This window comes from Acomys russatus, chromosome 4, assembly GCF_903995435.1.
Source record: "Acomys russatus chromosome 4, mAcoRus1.1, whole genome shotgun sequence".
Classification (NCBI taxonomy): Eukaryota; Metazoa; Chordata; class Mammalia; order Rodentia; family Muridae; genus Acomys; species Acomys russatus.
The window spans coordinates 56,944,795-56,966,893 of NC_067140.1; the positions used below are offsets into that span (position 1 = coordinate 56,944,795).

The 22,099-nt window shown below is 39.2% G+C and overlaps 1 protein-coding gene across 6 annotated transcripts in view; it reads right to left on the bottom strand.

Moving 5' to 3' along the window:
• The window catches only part of Ttbk2 (tau tubulin kinase 2), a 115,731-nt gene that overhangs the window by 34,652 nt on the left and 58,980 nt on the right, over positions 1-22,099 (bottom strand). For 5 of the 6 annotated variants that reach the window (XR_007830520.1, XM_051144447.1, XM_051144448.1 and 2 more), the window contains 5 exons: positions 14,249-14,389; positions 11,474-11,578; positions 5,114-5,179; positions 2,303-2,395; positions 1,063-1,188 (listed from right to left, as the gene is read on the bottom strand). Coding sequence is in view for 5 of the 6 variants with exons in the window: in XM_051144447.1 (XP_051000404.1) it covers positions 1,063-1,188; positions 2,303-2,395; positions 5,114-5,179; positions 11,474-11,578; positions 14,249-14,389 (531 nt within the window). In the remaining variant the exon portion in view is untranslated. Of the gene's footprint in view, positions 1-1,062; positions 1,189-2,302; positions 2,396-5,113; positions 5,180-11,473; positions 11,579-13,882; positions 13,968-14,248; positions 14,390-22,099 lie in introns of those variants that run through there. The other variant, XM_051144452.1, reaches the window with a different exon arrangement.

Here is a 22,099-nt window from a genome sequence, read left to right on the forward strand (position 1 = left end):
CTTCCACTAGCAAGCAGCAGAGTTCAATGGAGATAAAATTATTTGCTAATATGTTGTTATTATTATTACTTTCTGTGGTGCTGCATTTATGTTTTCAATAGTACAGTTGTTTGTACATTAAACTTTGACCAGGTTCTCTCTGTAAGCAATACAGTTTGAGGCAAACCTAGCGGATCATTGGAAAGGCTCATTAACTACTACACTGCAGAATTAGTTCAGTGGCCACAGATGACCAGAGCCAGTAACATTTACTGAGTGCCATCCAACAGCGCAGTCAGCCCTCAACAGATTACCTAGTTGTGCAGTTTCTTCTGTTCAAGAAATTGTTTAAAAAATCGCAATCTCTCTAATGCTATGACCCTTTAATACAGTTCCTCATGTTGTGCTGACCCCAAACATGAAATTATTTTCATTGTTGCTGCTGCTTCTTCTTTTTCCCCCACACAACCTCTGCAGCTCAGGAAGTGCAGGGTATTCGTTGCTATTTCTTAACTGTAATGTTGCTATTGTTATGAATTATAATGTAAATGTCTGTGTTTTCCAGTGGTCTTAGGTGACCCCTGTGAAAGAGTTGTTTGACCTCTCCCCAAGGGTTCAAGACTCACAGGATGAAAACCTCTGCTCTATATACTAGGTAAGTCACGTCAAGAACAGAAAAAATTGTTATATAATAAATCTACCTAATGAAGTAAATCCATCTGAAAGACTCCCTGACTCTCATTCTCGCACAGGTTTGCACACCCCTCATCATCATCATCATGTCAATTTCACATTTCTTAGGCTGTATTAAAATAATGTTACCCCTAGGTACCTTCCAAACTTAGAAGACATTTTTGGAGTGTGTGTTTCATGACAGGATTTTTCTGTGTAGTCTTGGCTATTCTGGAACTCTCTTTGTAGACCAGGCTGGCCTCAAACTCACAGAGATACGCTTGCCTCTGCCTCCTGAGTGCTGGGATTAAAGGCGTGCACCACCACACGCGGCAATTCTGACATTCTTAAATATACAGCGAGTAAAAGAGAAAGAAAAATCAACATACAGAACTCACAAAGATGGTTTACCTGGTAGTCTGGTTTTGTAAAATAATCCAAAGAGGAAATATGGTCAAGAAAGGTGCTGAATTCTGGAGGGAGGTGTTTCAACATGAGCCTGTGGTCATATCTCTCCTTGATGGAGCCCACTTGTTCCTGGAAGGTAAAGACAAGAGGGAAGCAGTCAGCTTCTTTTGGAAGCCATGCATTACACAGCCACAGTTAACAATCTCAAGAGAATGAACCAGGCTATGGAACCAAAGTGCCGTGAGTATAAAGCAAGAATCAGTGCATGCTAACGGCTTTACACACAGTGCTTCACTGTGGGAAGGGAAGGTAGTATAATGCAGAGCTAACAGAGTAACTAATGTACAGCCTGTGCCAGCGAACTGATAACTCCTAAGAGTTAAAGAACTGGGTCTATTTTCCTTTATCACCATAGTACTTATAGTTTTCCAAACAAAATAATTTGGTAATTAAAAACTAAGAGCTACAATTCACATCAGAAGAAATGCTGTTCTTTTGTTTTTGTTTTTTTGAGACAGGGTTTCTCTGTAGCCTTGGCTGTCCTGGACTCGCTTTGTGGAGCAGGCTGTCCAGGAACTCACAGCGATCCACCTGCCTCTGTTTCCCAAGTGCTGGGATGAAAGGTGTGTGCCACCACACCCAGCTGCAAAATACTACTCTTTTAAAATGTGTCTATTCTCAATATATATAGAAAAAATCATAATTATCTTTCTAATATCAGTTCAGAGAGAAACATACATATTGTAATGTAGTGAAATTGCTTATAGATTTTAAGTTTCATATATAAGTGGATTTTCTTTTTTAAAAACGAGTCTACAACTAAACTGACTCAAATGCAAAAATTATATGCATATGGGAGAGTTATATAAGATGTTTTTCTTTCTTTTCACTTATTGTTTTTTGTAGTGCTAAGAATTGAGTCCCAGTACTTACACACACTAGGGACACACAGTATCACTGAATCACATCCTCATCTGTTCTACATGATATCTCGATACAAGAAAATGTTATATAACACTAAGTAGATTTTTCAACAAAAAATGCTTACTAAGAAACATTTTCTTTTTCTTTCTTTCTTTCTTTGCTTGTTTTGTTTTTCAAGACAGAGTTTCTCTGTGTAGCTCTGGCCATGCTGTCCTGTTACTGTGGACCAGGCTGGCCTTGAACTCACAGAGATCTGCCTGCCTCTGCCTCCTGAGTACTTGCACCATCACTGCATATTGACATCATGATTCAAAATTACCTTGTCCTTTATTTTCCTCCAAGGCAGCTGGCCAACCACAAACTCCACCAACATGTAGAATAAAGACCAAAGGTCATCGTGTCTTCCCATTTCCTTGAGAAATAAAAGAGAATTCATTCATATTACATCATCCGTTCTACATCACATTGGTTAAAGCCTACCTTTTAAATGTTAAATATATTAATTTTTTTGGTTGGTTGGTTTTGTTTGTTTGTTTTTATTTTTTAAGACAGGTTTTCTCTGTGTAACAGTCCTGGCTATCCTGGACTCACTTTTGCAGACCAGGCTGGCCTCAAACTCACAGTGATCTGCTTGCCTCTGTCTCCCCAGTGCTGAGATTAAAGGTGTACGCCACAATACCTGGCCTAAAAACTTTTGTTGTTTTGTTTTTTGTTTGTTTTGGTTTGGTTTTTTGAGACAGGGTTTCTCTGCGTAGCCTTGGCTGTGCTGGACTCGCTTTGTAAACCAGGCTGGCCTTGAACTCACAGATATCTGCCTGCCTCTGCCTCCTTAGTGCTGGGATTAAACTCATGCACCATCATGCCCGGCTTAGATTTTTTTTTAAATTGTGTATACAGTGCTCTATCTATATCAGATCTCATTACAGATGGTTGTGAGCCACCATGTGGTTGCTGGGAATTGAACTCAGGACCTCTGGAAAAGCAGTCAGTGCTCTTAACTGCTGAGCCATCTCTCCAGCCTTCTAATGTTTATAATATTAACTTAATATTAATAAAATTAAACAGTTAAATATATTTCCCATAAACCATCTGGTAAACAGCTATGTCTGCATAGTTACATATAAATCCATATGTTTTGATATAAATAATATTCTACTTAGAGATGTGGTTCAGTGGTATGAGTCCTCGCTGAATGTGTGTAAAACCCTGTTATATTCTTAACATCACAAAAACCAGCCACCACCAAAAGCAAAACAAACATAGGGCTTAGACACAGCTCAGTTGGTAGAGTAAACTGCTTAACTAACATGCACAAGGCCCTGGACCTGTCTCCAGAACTACATAAACCAGGGTGTGGCAGTACATGCCTGTAATCCCAGGACATGGAGGGAAAAGAAGAAGGATTCAGAAGTCCAGGCCATCCTTGCTATTTAGTGAGTTGGAAGCCAGCCTGAGACATAAGAGATTCTATCTCAAAAATCAGTCAGTAAAGAAAATAAGCCTCTAAACCCAAGAAGAGCTGAAAATACAATGAACAATTTACTAATTAGCCAGTGCCTTAAGGAGTAAGAGATAACAGGAATGCAGTTCAGTGGTAGATTATTTGCCTACTAGGAAAAAGGCCCTAGATCTTATTACCAGCATTGTAAACATCTTATTCATTGACTTTTTTTTTTTTTTTTTTTTTTTTTTTTGGTTTTTCAAGACAGGGTTTCTCTGTGTAGCCCTGACTGTCCTGGACTCACTTTGTAGACCAGGCTGGCCTCAAACTCACAGAGATCTGCCTGCCTCTGCCTCCCAAGTGCTGGGATTAAAGGTGTGAGCCACCATGTCTGGCTTTCATTCATTTATTTTTTTTCATTCATTAATTTATTTTTAATTTGTAAACTGTTATTTCAACTCTTAAATAAAAATGTTGCAAATAAAAGAACTCACACTAAAATTAACCAGTTTTGCTTGTTTATTTTGTTTTTTGAGACAGGGGTTCTCTGTGTAGTCTTGGCTGTCCTGGAACTCACTCTGTAGACCAGGTTGGCCTTGAATTCAGAGATTCACTTGCCTCTGTCTCCCAAATGCTAGGGTTAAAGGATTAAATTAAAAATAAGAGCAAACAGCTGGGCGTGGTGGAGCACATCTTTAATCCCATTACTCAGGGAAGCAGAGGCAGGCGGATTACTGTGAGTTTGAGGCCAACCTGGTCTATATTCAAAGCAAGTCCAGGACACCTAGGGCTGATATACAAAGAAACCCTGTCTCAACTGGGGCGGAGGGTGTGGGGGGTAATCCTAAAAGTTTTTCTTTCAGTCAGTAACAAGAAAAATGATGCTGTTTTGGTCTAGGCTATTTATTGCCTTTGCTGCAGTTGTGGGGTTTAAGCCAAGGCTTCCCATGCTAGTCAAGAGCCTTACCACTGAGCTACGTCTCCATGCCCCTTGTTACAAAAAGAAAGGGCTTGATGTATAAAAAATTATTACATTACTATAAAGCAAACAATCTCTGTATTCCATTAGATACTGACAGTATTATATCCATATGAATTGTTTTTACTGTATTTGGGTGTGTGGAGGTGTGTGTGTGCACACATGGGTCTTCATGTGCCATGGTAAGCATGTAGAGATCAGGTAACTTGTTGGGAATTAGTTCTCTTTGTCCACTGTGTTGGTCCAAGGGTCAAACTCAGATCACCAGGCTAGGTGGTTAAGTGCCTTTACCTGCTGAGCCATCTAGATGGCCTCAACCCACTGATAATTTCTTAGAACAAAATCACCCAGGTATCTTATTTCTTCAAACATCTATATTTAATTTTTAATACTAATACGTAATTAAACAGATACATTCCCAACAGACATACTTAGCTGTTGCCTTTTCTGGCAAATGCAACTTCATTTTCTATGTAGCTGTCCATATCTGTCATCTACTATCCATCTTACCATGAGTTAGTGTTATGAATTCCTTTATCATTAGCAGTATACAAAATAGTGACTTAAAACCACCATTCAGGTAAATGTGTAGATTAAAAGGGACCCTCAGCTCCTGAGCACTTTTTATACCTTTGAACTGAAATATGAAAATGCAGGTCTGGTACAAGGCATGAGCATGCAGTTATGATGACCCTGGGCCAGATACATACCCTGTTCCGATGAGCATTGATTGAAGCATAACGAACTGTCCCTCGAAAGCCTGCCACAGCACGAGGCTACAATAAACCACACAATAGTAAGAAATTAAACAGCAAAACATTTAACACAGTTGAACACATGAAGCAAATGGTGGAACACTACTGTCATAACAAAATGTTATTTATAGTAATTTTTATAATGAAATTATAAAAAACTAGAAAATAAAAATCTCTAAACTACAACCTTAAAACACTGATGTTTAGTTATTTTATTTTGGTCCTCTTTTCTTCTATCTGTATTTTTAATTTCTGTGTGTGTGTGTGTGTGTGTGTGTGTGTGTGTGATGTCAGGATGAGGGATGACGAATGCTTCAGTGTACATGTGGATGTCAGAGGACAGGCTTCAGAAATGGTTCTTTCTTTGCACCATGTGGGTCCTGAGAATTGAACTCAAGCCATCAAGCTTAATGACAAGTGCCTCTATCTGCTGGGCCATCTCACAGGTTCATCCATCTACATTTTAATGTGTGATGACATGATGTGCATTGGGCTTGGGAGATGCAGCTCAGTAACAACACCATTACCTACTATGTGCCAGGCTTTGGGTTTGGTAGCAAGAAACACACACACACACACACACACACCCCTCCCTCAGCTTTGTATATAAAAAAAAAAAAAAAAAAATCAAATGCAGGCCAGGTGTGTTGGCTCATGCCTTTAATCCAGCACTTGAGAGACGGAGGCAAGAAAGAGTTCACAGCCAGGCTGGTCTACAAAGCAAGTCCAGGACAGCCAGGGCTACACAGAGAAACGCCGTGTTGAAAAGCAAAACAAAACAACAACAAAAATAATCTTATGTTTTCATTGACCTAGAATCATGCCAAGTACCAAAACATCACAGTGTATACATTAATACACAGGCACAAATATACATAAGAACATGAAGAATCACTATATAATCTAAGATGCCAATCTCACTGTATCTTGGCTATTTTATTCAAACTTAATTTGAGACTATATTTTATCTGCATAAATGATTTGTGTTAAAATTCAAGTTTTTGAGTACTTAGTTATGCTAGGTAATAGAAAAAAGCTAACATGACACCAAATAATGTCCAGATGCTACTTGGCTTACCTGACGTTCTCTATCTTACCTTCTCGTAATAAATGTACTATAGTTTCTTTTATCACAATTTTTTTTTTCTAGCTCAAAATGTTATGCTTGCAGCTGGGTATGGTGATGGCGCACACCTTTAATCCTAGCACTCAGGGAAGAGGGAGAGGCAGGCAGATCATGTGAATTCAAGGTCAGCCATGTCTACAAAGTGAGTCCAAGACAGCCATGGCCACACAGAGAAAACCTGTCTGGAAAACCCAAAACAAACAAACACCAACCAAAAAAACAAAACTTTATGCTTGTCGTTCTTTAGACTGTCATCTTGAGTCATGCTTCCTGTGGCTGGCTCTTGTGACTAAAGCCTCTGCTTTAGGGTAGGTACTTACTCAGAAGTACTGATTGTCCTAATGTAGAACACTATTCTTTACCTGCAGTGCACTGTGTTCTTTCACAGGTGCCATGTTTTTAGAAAGCTTTTTACAGGCCAAGTCAGTTTAATTGTACATTTACCACCTATTTATTTATGTTTTATTTACTGGATAGATTCATTCCACAGCATACATTCTGGGAGAGTAAGATCTTGCTCACTTTATAAACACAGAAACAAATATAAAACAGAAAAAAACATCATTGACAGAAAAGATCATGTAGAAAATAACTGTTACTAAAGAGAACAAACCTAAGGACCCACGGCATAGAAGAAGGAGCCGTGACAATTATGTTAAAAATTCTATGGAAATCTATTCAATAAAATTGTAGCCAGTCAGCAGTTAAAGGCACTATTTTTTCAGAGAACCGGGTTCAAGTCCCAGCACCCACATGATAGCTCACAAGATCAGACTCTCTCACACAGACATACATGCAGGCAAAATACCAATGCATATAAAATGAAAAAAAAAAAAAAAAAAAAAAAGGTAAAAGTAAAAAATTTGTAGCTGGGAACGTCACAAACCTAAAGAAGTAGACACGTAAATACAAGTATTATGAACTTGAAATAGACATGAGCACATCACAGCAAGATGCCAAATGTGTTCAGCTGTGCTTCTCTTCACAGCAGTAGTCTCCATTGCTGTGAGGAGATGTTCCTTTGATGATGGTGGTAGCTACACTTATGTGTGGGTCTAAGGATAAGAATTAGAATGCAGTAAGAAGTGATGCTGGTCTAGCAAAGTGGAGGTAGTAGATTCTTTCTTTTAAGGTACACAACCTCTTTAGCCCAGGAAACTGACTAGATTTCCAGTACTGGGCATGAACAGGCCTTAAGTCCAATTAGGCTGTTGGCTGCAACTGACACATGAGTGCTGTTTTAACATCTTTATGCACATCTTGCCATGGTGGTAATTGTCATGGTTCAAGGTGTTGCAGCTAGGTAGGACTGTTTAATTGCTCCCTCCCTTGGGAGCTTGCACTGTATTTTCTGGAGCCATGAAAGCTAGACCAGAGACTAACAGATTGTGGGGATCTCAGCACCATTGGATACATCTACATCACAGCTTCTACAGCTATGACTCGTGGAAGAGTCAAAATACCAGAAGTCGGCTGTGAAACAATCTCTCATAGACATGGCTACATGAACAAGACTGGACCATCATCATCAGTGGATATATCAATGTGGAATGTGGGTATTTCACAGGGTCCCATCCGTAGACAAAGAAGTATAGGTAACTAATTGACTGCTGAGAGGAAAATTAGCCTGTCTCAGGAATGAGCCCCCTTATTGGTTGTCTAATGCAGAGTGGTCAGACCTGAAACCATATACAAACAAAGAAAAAAAAAAACAGACTCAACAGGTTGCATTTATATACATTTGTGTATACATGTTGCAGGATATTTAATTCCATTGTGGAGAGGTGATTATGGTGTGGTTGAGCCCTACTACACTCCTTTAATTCAAGAGCTTTCTGTTCACAGAGTTTAATAAAGTTAATCCTAGGTCAAGAGGTTAAGCAAGAAACCAGCTGACAGGGATTAAATAGAAAGGAGGGACTTTGAAAGAAGAGTAAGATAGCATGAAGAAGAAATAATTTTTATTTATTTTTTATATTTTTTTTAACTTTTAGCTTTTGGCTTTTTCCTCCTGGGCTGTTGGTGAGCTAGCAGGCCTTTTTCTCCTGGATCATTAGCTGGGCTAGTAAGCTTTTGGCCTTGTTTTTAGCTTTTGACTTTTTCCTTTTGAGACATTAGCTCAATAGGAAGGTCAGCTGGGTGCTTTCTCTGCCTCTCTAAGCTAACAAGTTTTCACCCCAATATCTATCTGGCTCCCAAGTCTTTGTTGGTAAAAAAATCTAACAATTTGGAATTTTGTTTTTATAACACCACCTTTATCTACTGTTAGTGGGAATATAAATTATTATAGCCACTATGGAAATCAGTGTACAAGTTTCCCCTAAAAGTAAAATTAGAACTACCAGATGACCCAGCTAATTCGCTCTCAGGCATATATCCAAAGGATTCTATGTGCTCCTCGTGTTTCTCAGTCTGGCCTTAAAATCACCTTGTAACTGAGAAAGACCCTGAACTTCTGATCACCTTCCAAGTGCTGGATCACAACCATGCCTGCTTATGTGATGCTTGGTGTCAAAACCAGGCTTTCTTTTTCTTTCTTTTTTTGGTTTTTCAAGACAGGGTCTATCTGTGTAGCCTTGGCTGTTCTGGACTCCCATTGTAGACCAGGCTGTCCTTGAACTCACAGTGATCCACCTGCCTCTGCCTCCAGAGTGCTGGGATTACAGGTATGTGCCACCACACCCGGCTCAAAACCAGGTTTTCATTGATTAAAACACTTTCTAAAAATTTACTTATTTACTTATTTATTATGTATACAGTGTTCTGCCTGCATGTACACCTGAAGGCCAGAAGAGGGCATTAGATCATATTACAGATGGTTGTGAGCCACCATGTAGTTGCTGGGAATTAGACTCAGGACCTCTGGAAGAGCAGACAGTGCTCTCAACCACTGAACCATCTCTCCAGCCCCCTAAAACATTCTTATAGAAGTCATCAACAGTTAATTCTCTGTGCCCAGTTGCTTCTCAGTAACACCTAAAAGGAATGACAACTTTACCAACCTTCCTGAAGAACTTTCTTCACTTGCCTTCCAAGACACTACTGCTCTCTTGGTTTTCTTCGTATCTTACTGACACTGCTTCTCGCTGGTTTTGGCTGGCCCATGGTTGTTCCCTATCTACCAACATTGCTCAAAGTGTACCAACGGCTCAGACCAAGACCTCCTTCCTAGTCTAGCCAAACCTTGTTTTCTGTTTTGTTTTTGTTTTTTGTTTTTAAATGCTGCCCCCACCTCTGGATACTGATGATTGAACCTAGGCCTTCATACATGCTCTACGATTGAGTTATATCCCAGCCATTGTTTTCAGTTTTTGAGATAAGGTCTCACTAAGTCGACCACACTGGCCTTGAGTTTACTCTGTAGTACAGGCAGGTTTTAAGTTTCTAAATCCTTCTGCCACAACCTCCCGTGGAATTACAGGCTACTGCCACCAGGTCCAACTAGACAATGTTAGTCTATTTCTTCTTACTTAATGCTTTGTTTCTAGATAACCTCATAGCTTTGCTCTCATATTTTAACTGCTTAGAAGTCTTCCCTCTAATCTATTCCTCCAGAATTTTTCTGGCCTCTGCCCATCTCTATGTCAAGACACAGAACTCTCTGTGTTACCACTGCACAAAATTACATATTTAGGCCAGGAATGGTCATGACTGTCTTACATCTCGGCACTCTAGGGGCCTGCGAGGCAGAAGAAAAAGATCAAGTTTGGAATCAGCCAAGGCTACATACTGAAAATTGATCTCAAAATAAATAAATTTTATTTGTGTGTCATCCTTTTTTTCTACTAAAATAATCTTAGCAAGGCTCTTTAATTTGTCTACTTATTTACTATTGCTACCCTAGTACCTGGATTTATGCTTCACTTATATGTTCATTAACTATGTTTTGAGAGCTGGGCATGGTGGTGCACACCTTTAATCCCAGCACTCGGAGGCAGAGGCAGAGGCAGAGGCAGAGGCAGAGGCAGATGGATCTCTGTTGAGTTTGAGGCCAACCTGGAGTCCAGGACAGCCAGGGCTATTATACAGAGAAACCGTGTCTCGAAACTCCCCCACTCCCCAAAAATGATTATCATACGCAGAGCACACCTTTGATCCCAGCACTTGGGAGGCAGAGGCAGCCTGGTCTACAGAGTGAGTTCCAGGACAGCCAGAGCTACATAATTGAGACCCTCATTCAAAAATATTCCAAAAGGCAAAGAGATTCTTATATGCCTAGACTTTAATATAGTTTGCGTATGTGTTGTATAACTAGTTTATAGTTGGCTCAAAGTCAAAATTTTTTATACAATTAGTTAATCTGATACAAATGAAAATCACAATGAAAAACCAGGTTTAAACAAACTAAAACTTTAAAAGTAAACAACAGAAAAGTCACAATGGGAGATGACATGCCAGAAAAATGATATAGAGAATGGCCTGGCCCTCTTAGTTAAAAGTAAAACAAACGTGTACGCCTCTAGAAATAGCTTTAAAGGCAAACAAATGAAATGTTTTCAAGAAAATTTGAGAAAATCCAATAGGAGAAGTCAGGGCCTGTAGTATCCAACCAAGACTGTTCTCTCTCATCACCTCGCTTAGCTCAATGACTCCATTCCAAGCTGCTACAGTCAGGAACACATGGCTAACTTCCCTGTCAGGGCCCTGCCAAGGAGCTCCCTTTCTGGAAGGTGCAGGACTGCATCTGACAGACTTTCTCCTGACACGATTTTAGCCAGACTCTCTGAAGCCTCTTTTCACGTTGGCCTTGATTAGGAGGCACCTGAACATTTTGCTATTACAAAGTTAAAACTCAAGTCCTCTACTAATTATATGCAGCTAACTCTAGACACTAACTTCTTTGGTTGGTTGGTTTTGGTTTTTTGAAACAGTGTTTCTCTGTGTAGCCCTGGCTATCCTAGAAGTCACTCTGTGGCTCAGGCTGGCCTTGAACTGCTTCTACCTGATCTGCCTGCTTCTGCTGGGATTAACAGCATGCACCACCAATGCCTGACTGACACTAGTTTCTTAATCTTATAATTTACTAATCTGGTTTCGACACAAACAACATCCTTTTTTTTTTTTTTTTAATTCACTGAGCTTCATCCCCTCCTAACATTCATTATGATACATAAGTAGCATCTCTTCAAAGTGATACAAGAAGTTATTAGTTTAATTGTCAAATATTAAACAGTAATGAAAAAGCTTACTGGTCTGACGTCACCACAGGAATTAGTAAACTGTCGGGCCAAGCCAAAATCAAGCATGAAACATTTCCTACACGTACTGGGGAAGCGTCCCATGGCGAAGTTTGACTAGAAAAAATAAAGATGGAAAATATATATTGTTATAATATTCAGTCTGCCTACATTTTATCCTGCACAAATTCTTCTAGTTTATAGTGTGTTTCAGACACACTACAATTTTTACTAGATACTGATATGTAATTTAGTTGCTGGTTCTACCTCTCAAGGGAAAATTAAAGCTTTTCATAGTTGAGCATTCTTGTAAATACAATTAGTGACTTGAGAAAGAGTTGTTAATGTCTACCATGAGGGAAATTGAGCAAAAATAAATTTAAATGTTTGTATAGCTACACATAATAATGCCCTAATTAAACTCAAAACTAGAATTCCTTGACATTCTAGTCTAAGTTACTGCTTAAATGACAACCCAAACTCCTAAACAAGAAAAGCTAGGGAAGAAGGAAAAAATACATATACACTTCAAAGAACTTTCATCACTCTCAATCTCTTAGTTAAGTATAAGGACTGGTCATGATCTGCACACTTTTAATTCCAGAGACCAGCTGATCTCTTGTGAGTTCAAAGTCAGACTGGTGTTTATAGCAAGTTACAGTGTAACCCTGTCTTGGTAAATAAGCATATTGCAGGGCACGGTGGCGCACACCTTTAATCCCAGCACTCAGAGGCAGAGGCAGGTGGATCTCTGTGAGTTTGAGGTCTACAAAGCGAGTCTGGGACAGCCAGAGCTGTTACACAGAGAAATCCTGTCTCAAAAACCCAAAAAACAAACAAACAAACAAACAAACAAAAAAGCCAAGAAAAAAAAGAAAAGAATAAGCAAATAAATAAAGTAAAAGAATTTCCTATAAGTATCATAAAACTGTATCTCACTAAAATTAAGAATACAATTTAGGACTGGGCATGGTGGTGCACACCTTTAATCCCTGCACTCTAGAGGCAGAGGGAGGCGGATCACTGTAAGTTTGAGGACAGCCTGGTCTACAAAGTGAGTCTAGGACAGCCATGACTACACAGAGAAACCCTGTGTTGAAAAACCAAAAATAAATAAATAAACAAATAAATAACGATAGATAGAATAAAATACAATTTCAAGGAACATTGCAGAATAGACCTAAGAAAAAATTTTTTTTTACATTTTCTCTTTAAAAAAAAAAAAAAAATGCCAAGCTGGGTGTGGTGTTGCATGCTTGTAATCCCAGCACTTGGGAGGCAGAGGTAGCAGATCTCTGTGAGTTCGAAGGCAGCCTGGTCTAAAGAATAAGTCCAGGACAACCAGAGTGACACAGAGAAATGCCATCTCAAAAAACTTAAAAAAGCCACTGTAGCCAGGTGTGGTGGCATACACCTTTAATTCCAGCAATCAGGAAACAGAGACAAAAGAATCACTTCAAGGCCAGCCAGCCTAAGCTGTATAGCAATTTTGAGGTCAGCCTTAGTTACATGATTCCCTGTCACAAACAAAACAGCCTCCAAACCTAAAATCTATATAATGTGTCAAATGACTGCAAAGCTGGAAAGGTAAGTATTCAAATAAGGGAATTTATAATAGTAAAACCAAGTTGTTACATCATTGTTTGCTTTAAAAAAGTATTATTTTACTTAAGAGCTTCCTGATAAAATGGAAAGTTAGGTTTGTCAAATAATGTCAGAGAAAGGAACAGAATGACAGTAAAATACAATTGTAAAGATGATTTTATGTTGCCAAGCTGTGAATCTTTAAGTTCAATTTCTCCATATACTAACTGACCTAAAATAAATCAATCATACTGTTTTATTTAAATGTAATATTAGTTAATATCCAGTTTCTAGTTTCAGAGTAGTTCTAACTCTAGAAGAATCCACTTTGAAGAAATTTAATTGCCAATTTCATGTAAACTAATTTTAGAAATGATGTAATAACATGTGGCTATATTTTGCAAATGCACCAACATCAATTAAATTTATGGGATATCAGAAATGATCATCTTCCCTTAAGAAGAATAAAATACCAGATAAAAAAGAAGAAAAGCATATTTCAGTAATGGAAACAATGATTTCTAAGAAAGGCAAGAAAAAACAAATTTTATTTCCACAGTAGCTCTTAGGAGAAGATTTAGGTCTTTCATAGTTGATTATTTCTAGTGACTATAATTGGTGACCTAAAAAAATAAACAACTGTTATCAGGAAACACACAACTCAAATTAATGATTTACATGTAAGGCTGAATAATTAGCAATGCTAACGCATCTAACAATAACTGGCAAGCACAGAACCTGTGTGTAAGTTGTGTGGGGACCAGCAGACAACCTTAGGAGGTGTTTCTCAGGCAGGCGGGCTGGTGGGCCAAGCCACCCCTAAAGATCCGATCTCACCTGGTTAGCACCACCAAGGGCTCCAGGGATCAAACTCACGACTCAAGTTCTCAGTACTGTAACGATTAAGCCATCTCCTAGCCCCCAAGCATAAAACATTTTTAATTTAGTTGGTAAGCAACATTTCAGAGTATGAGAAAAGCTACTGAAAATAAGATGTAGTTCCCAATTACCTTTAAAAAAACACACACACACAAACCTAAGAGGTAAATAATTTTTACTTTTGGGGCATTACAGAGATAAATATATTTTTTTATTTAACCACAACAAATACAGAAAACTACATTAATCACACATTCTATCTTCTTCTAACATGAGAATTACCAAACAATAGCCTTTTGTGCTTGGGACAGAGAAGGCCCCTACCGGTTTGATGTCTCTGTGAAGGAATCCCACAGAATGTATGCTCTCAATGGACTCCAGAATCTGCCTCCCAAGACGAAGAGTAGTGCTGATGGTGAAGGTGCCCCGGGACTGGCTACGCCGAAGGTCTGCCAGATTCCGACCCTGTGGAGTCAGATAATTACTTTAAAATACAGTCCTAATAATGTAATGAGACTTGAAATTGTCTATTCATTACATTGCCACATGCTTTGACTGCATGCCTTTAATCCCAGCATTTGGGAGGCAGAGGCAGGTGGATTGCTGTTGAGTTCGAGGCCAGCCTGGTCTACAAAGTGAGTCCAGGACAGGCAAGGCTACACAGAGAGACCCTGTCTCAAAAAACCAAAAAAACCCAAAAAAAAAACCAAAACAAACAAACAAACAACAAAAAAAAAGCTCTGACTGACACAGTAGGGCTCTTGGCTCAGTTGTGATCTTTTGACTCAAAGAATATGTTCTAATAACCGGAGTGTTCCATGCTAAGAATAAGCATTTTCCTAGCCAGGCATGGTGGCACACACCTGTAATCCCAGCACTCAAGACACAGGCAGGCAGATCACTGTGAGTTCCAGGACAGCCTGGTCTACAAAGCAAGTCCAGGCCAGCCAGGGCTACACAGAGAAACCCTGTCTCTAAACAACACCCCCTCAGTAAGTCTCTTTCTCTCCTTCCCTCTCTCCTCTCTCTTTCCCTCCTGCTCCCCAGCCTCTCTTTCTCCCTCTTCTTCTCTCCTTCTCTCCCTCTCCCTCCCTCTCTCTCTCTCTCTCTCTCTCTGTGTGTGTGTGTGTGTGTGTGTGTGTGTGTGTGTGTGTACACATGGCTGTGGATGCCACTGGAAACAGAAGACCACACCTGATCCCCTGGAGCTGGAGTTAAAGATGGCTGTTAGTTGCTTAACATAGATGCTGGAAACTGAACTCCAGTCCTTTGGAAGAATGATGACAACTTCTAACCACTGAGCATCACTCTAGAATAAGCATGTTGTTAATAATCGCATTTTGCTTTATCCTTACTATTCTAACAAAACAAACTTGAATCTTTTCTTCTTCCTCCTCTTTCTGCTTTTTCTTTCTTTCTTTTCTTTCTCTCTCTCTCTTTAAAGATTTGTTTATTTGTTTATTTAGTGTATGAGTACCCTACCTGCATGTATACCTGTGTGCCAGAAGAGGGTGTCAGATCACAGTATAGATGGTTGTGAGCCTCCATGTGGTTGCTGGGAATTGAACTCAGGACATATGGAAGAGCAGCCAGTGCTCTTAACTGCTGAGCCATCTCTCCAGCACCCTTTCTTTGTTTCTGACAGGGTCTCAGGCAACCCAGGCTAACCTTGAACTCTCTAGATAACCAAGGATGACACTGAACTGATCTTCTTGTTTCCAAATCCCAATTCTGAGATTACCAGTGTGTATCGCTATGCCAAATTTATACAATGCTGGGCATTACACCCAGACTCAGAGCGTCGTATATGCTAGTCACACACTCTATACCAACTAAGCTATATCATCAGCCCTTTAGACTTGACTATTTAAGAAATACAGAGAGATGTCCGTTCTAGTTTCATTTCTATTACCAGGACAAACATCCGAACATAAAGTTACCCAGAGCAGCATTCCTCACTACTGCCCCTTAATTTGCCTGCATCAGTTTTCTTAAATAAAAAAAGTTAATTATACTCACTTCATATAATTCTATAAGGATTAAATAAAATCCATATGAAGTTTCTGGGATACTGCCTTGTATTCAACAAATGATAAGTACTGCTATTATCAGTAAATATTACAGGAAACAGAAGGCCATAAAAGTCAACGGAAGTTGAAAAAAGCAGGTGATGATGTGAATACCTGGTATGAGTCAGCGAAAACATGAACTGGACATCCAGGAAGGGAGCTGGTAGAGGATACCTGAGTTACTCAGAGTGAGCAGTGACGTAACCTTATACAACTATTTCTGGCAAAATTCCACTTTTGTCTGATAATTTTCTGTCAATAAGGCCTTCAGACTGGAGGCAAGCGTCCTTGCCTTAGCCTTTGCTTGCACAGCCCATGTGCTATCATGTACCAGGGTGTCTGTAACACTTGCCTGCCTGTGAGTCTGTGTGCTGGTGAATAAAGTATGCTATATATGCTTAAAACTTCTCATATTCTCTAACCTGCCAACCCCCTATGACCCGCCCTTGTCCTTGACATCAAAGCTCAGGCCTCACAAACAGAATATGGCAAACATTCAGCTATCACAGCCCCAGAGAAAAAAGAAGAAATGTATCATTGATAACTCCTTTTAATTCTCATGGCACCCTAAAAAGTTGTTCCTTCTCCTTCCTTACCAAAACCAAACAGACAAACAACAACAGGTTTTTTGGTAGGTAGGCCTTTTTTTTTCACATCTGAATTGGATTCCAAAGTGTTTTTTCCTGTGTTTTTCTCAGTGTTGCTCCACCAAGAAGACACCTTTTAAAAGTCATCAACTAGTCCTGAGGAAGAAAGCAAGGCTAAGCATCCTCTAATACCTGCCAAAGAAAAAGCACTGCATTTTTTTTTCTTGTCTTATTTTTGGGGCAGGGGGTAGGTTCTCATGTAGCATATGATGGCCTTGAAATATTTAGTCAAAGGTCATCTTAAACACCTGATTCTCCTGTCTGCACTTCCCAAGCATTGTGATTACAGCATATGCTAGTATGCTTATGTTCAACTTAAAAATGAACATAAAAATTTTGGCTGGGTGTTATGGTGCACACCTTTAATCCCAGCACTTGGGGAGGCAGAGGTAGGTGGATCACTGTGAGTTCAAGGCTAGCCTGGTCTATAAAAGGGAGTTCAGGACAGCCAAGGCTACATAGAGAAACCCTGTCTCGAAAAAAACGAAAAAACAAAATAAAAAAGAAAGAAAAGAAAAAACCAAAACTAAAAATTGATTGGTAAGACTACACCCCCAGATAATACCATTATTTAAGTGATAAATAACTACCACTATCATAAGAGCAACTCAACAGGAAATCCACTAATTTGATTAATGATATCAGTACTAAATGTCATAAAATGTAATTTTATTTTAATTTTTTTGGTTTTTTCGAGACAGGGTTTCTCTGTGTAGCCTTGGCTGTCCTGGACTCCCTTTATAGACCAGGCTAGTCTTGAACTCACAGCGATCCGCCTGCCGCTGCCTCCCCAGTGCTGGGATTAAAGGCGTGCACTACCACTGCCAGCCATAAAATGTAATTTTAATGTATCAACTGGTGAATGGGCATAATGTTTCATTCCTGTAATTCTAGTAGTTTTGCTGCTGTTATTAATTTGAGATGGTTCTTATGTAGCCCAGGCTAGACTGGTTCTTGCTATGTAGCAGAGGGCTGACTTTAAATTCTTTTTAGTTTTGTTTTGTTTTTGTTTTGAAACAAGATTTAGTAGCCCTTGTCTGTTCTGGAACTTGTCAAGTTGACTATGAATTCTTAGCCTTCTGGCTCTACCTCTGGAGTTTGGAAATTACAGGAGTGTACCATCACAAAGAGCTAATTTCAGGAGACAAGTTAAGGCCACCCTGAGCTACAGAATGAGATCCCAACTCATAATAGCAACAACATACACACACCAGAAAAAAAAATCTAGCAAAATTTGAGAGGATAAATACAAGGCTGACACAAGAATAATGGGGAAAAGTTACTCTTCTTCTTTTAAAAAGGGGATCTTTCATATAATAATATGCAAGAAAAAAATTTAAAGCTTATAATTCTTCCAAGTAATTCTATAAATTTAACAAGAATGAACTACAAATGTTTTTGTTTTATTCTTTTGAGTAATGAAAGTGTGTAAGAGGCAAGCACAGTGGTGCATCCCTGTAATCCCAGCACTCAGGAGGCAGAGGCAGGCGGATCTCTATGAGTTAAGAGTGAGGCAGCCTGGTCTACAGAGTGAGTCCAGGACAGCCAAGGCTACACTGAGAGACCCTGTCTCTAACACAAAAGAGCAAAAGAACAATAACAAAAGAAACCGTGTAAGGCCAGGAATAGTAACCCTGTACTTGGGAGAGAGATTATTGCCAAAACGTTGAGGCAACCTAGTCTACAGAGTGAGTTCTAGGCCAAACAGGGCTACACAGCAAGATACTGTGACACACACACACACACACACACACACACACACACACACACTCACCAAAAAAAAAAAAAAAGGGAAGAAGGGAGGGAAGGACGGAAGGAGGTAGGGAAGGGAAGGAGGGGTGGAGAGAGGAAAAAGTAGAGGTTTAAAAGAAAGTGGGAAGGGAGACAAAATGGGTAGCACACCTAAATGGAGAAAGCAACACAGTGATTCCCTAGAATAAGAGGAAATCAACCAGACACAGCAGCTAATAATGATAATAAGCCCAGAGGTGCTGGTCATTTCAGCACTTGAGAGGAGGGACCTAAGGAGTAGGATGTTAAGACTACATACTGAGTGCAAGGCCAGCCTAGGCTACATAAGAGCCTGTCTTAAAAAAACAAAAACCAAAACCCATACAAAATGTAAAGTGAATAAACTAAAAATAAACAAACGTAACAAAAACAAGTAAAAAAAAAAAAACCCACACAAAAAATAAAACAAGCTGGGTGTGGTGGTGCACTCCTTTAATCCCAGCACTCGGAAGGCAGAGGCAGGCAGATCACTGTGAGTTCGAGGACAGCCTGGTCTACAAAGCAAGGCTAACATAGAGACCCTGTCCCAAAAAAAAAAAAAAAAAAAAGGCTCCTTGAACCCATCTTCTTAAAAAAATCAGAAACAATAACCAATCCCATGGAAATAGGTATGTGTAACATCTGGATTGCCCCATTAAAAGGAACCAGGGCTGAGTGGAGGAATGGGTGGAACATGAAATATGGAGAATGAACACAGTACACAATGTTGCATCACAAAATAAGGATGCTTTAAAACTGCTACGTAAAGCCAGGCAGAGGTGGTATACTCCTTTAATCTCAGCATGTGAGAGGCTGAAGCCGGAGGAGCTCTGTGAGTTCAAGGCCAGCCTGGTCTACAGAATGAGTTTTAGGATAACAACAACCAAAAACAGCAACAACAAAAATAACAACAACAAAACCCTGCTACCTAATCTAGTCAAAGTACAACTCAAGGAAAGTCCCACCAGACAAGCCTGGAATATGATGGCACTTCTGATCATCCTTCTTTCAAAGGCTGAAGCAGAAGGTTTAAGGACAGCCTGGGCTACATGGTGACACCTTTGTCTCAAACAGGAAGTTGCAATGACTAATGACATTAGATGTATCAAGGCCAGGAGTCTGTAATTTTATTGAGAGGAAGGAAAGGGAAGAGAGAGATTATGAATCACAAAGGGAAACAAGAGCTCTTGTCTCTGCAGGAAAACATTAGTGAACCAACTCATCATTCTGAAAACTGATTAAAATATTAAAATAATATTAACTCTGACTTTTCTATATAAAAGGTAAACCTAAGGTAATCTAAAAGGCACAAAAATACGTTTAACAGAAGAAATTTATCTAAATGGAGGAGAAATGATACAATTAGAATAGTGTATTTGGGAATCCCAGTGAAATTTCAGAAAATGCTTACTAATGGGCTGGAAAAAAGGGGGGAAAGGACACTTCATGAATTATCACTCAAAACTTCAAAATAGGTGGATTAGACAGCAGAGAGATAAGACACTGGCTCTCATAACACAACTAGAAGTTCATACGCCACCTCTGAACTGCCCTTGTCAAGTAAGTGAAAATTAGAATCTAACTATCAGTTTATATGAAATGGGTGTAGTGTAATGCCATGTTAAATATCAACACAGAGAAACAACCAGTAAAATCAGGAATGTAAGAATTTCTACATTAAAAAAGAAAAAAATCTTCAAATAAATAAAACAGAAGAACCAGCACATCAAAAAGGTTTAAGGAATAAGCAATGTGTGAACTCTGTTTATAACCAGGTCCAAGTAAGGCAAATGAAAAATAAATAAATAATAGAGTAGTCAAGAAAATCTAAAATCAGCCAATACTTGAGAGGCAGACTGAGATAGACTTCTGTGGATTCCAGAACAGCCACAGTGACACAGGGAGACCTTATGTCGAAGAAAAAAAAAAAAAAAAAAAAAAAAAAAAAAAGAGAAGAAAATCTAAAAGCAAATGTTTTGATATCACTTTTTAAAAAGATATATATGTGGGGGCTGGAGAGATAGCTCAGAGGTTAAGAGCACTGGCTGCTCTTCCAGAGGTCCTGAGTTCAATTCCCAGCAACCACATGGTGGCTCACAGCCATCTACAATGGGATCTAATATCCACTTCTGGAGCGCAGGTGTACATGCAGGCTGAACACTGTATATGAAATAAATAAACAAATCTTAAAAAAAAAGAAGGCAATGGGATTCCATGCTGTAAAGAACCCATTGGATGAATCATATTATTTAAAAAAAAAAAAAAAAGATATATATGCTAGTTAAAGAAAAAATAAGGCTTGTCAATATAAGTATATACTGGTATGTTTTCAGCTAAAAGATACCTTGAATTTGCTTTAAATTAACCTGGGAAGGAAAAAAACAAAACAAAACAAAACAAAACACCTGAAAGGTATTGACCATGTTTGACAACTGCCAATTAAACATATCTTTATATTATTATTCTAATACGTGTGTGTTTAATTTTTTCCACAAAGAAGCTAAAAAAAAAACCCCATCATCTCTTATGTCAGGCAATATAGATCGATGACCTATTTTTCTGCCCCCGCCCCAGTACATGTGAAACTATTAAAAGATGCCATGTCAAGTCTCAATGGTCACAATATGAGGTCTGGCCATGGTCTAACTAACAGAACAGAGGAAAGAAATGTGTACACCTTCTTGAACTTGTAAGATTTTTTTCTTTTGGGGTAGGTGCAGTGAACTTTGTTGATGGTATTCAAGAGAGCAGGGCTCCCTGAGCTGCTCCTGTTACTCTGGGGTCTAGGATGGAACGGTAAGGGGAGATGCTCAGTGTCAGGGGCTAAGCTGGAACAGAGATTCCTAGATTTTAAGACCCACTTTTATGGAAAATAGCTTAAAATCTCTGTATCAGAAATAGTTTTTTCTTTTGTTCGTATTGTTTCTGAGACAGGGTTTCTTTGTGTAGCCCTGGCTGTCCTGGACTCCTTTGTAGACCAAGCTGGCCTTGAACTTACTCTGCTTCCCAGTGCTGGGATTAAAGGCATGTGCCATCATGCTAAGCTTATCAGAAATAGTTTATTCCTTCAAAATTTAAAACTGATATTATGTAATTGATTCAACAAAGGGAGGAGAATAAAGCTAATTTAAGAATAAAACACTTGTGGGGGAGGCTGGAGAGATGGCTCAGTGGTTAAGAGCACTTGCTGTTCTTCCAGAGGTCTTGAGTTCAACTCCCAGCAATCACATGGTGGTTCACAACCATCTGTAAAACTATCTGATGCCCTCTTCTGGTGTGCATGAAGACAGTGTACTCATACACACAAAATAAACAAATCTTAACCCCCAACCCCCAAAAAAGACAAAACACTTAGGATTCTTAGAAGGAGTTAAGAATAGCAGTGAGGAGGTAGGTCTGAGCACTTACAATTTATGATATACTGAAGAGGCCTAGTAGCTTTTATCTTCCACATGCCAGATAAGACATGTTCTAGCAGTTACATGAGTTTAGCCTCATCCCAAAACAAGTCAACCATAAATGTAAGGTAGGGTTTAATGGTGAGTTAACTTTATGACAGGAAAAAGTGTTTTTAAATAAAACCCCAGACTTCAATTTTACCAATAAAGATTCAGGAGTTAGATACTGGGGTGAAAGCCTAGAAAGGTAGAGAAAGCAGCCAGTTGACCTTCCTACTCAGCCATCCCGTA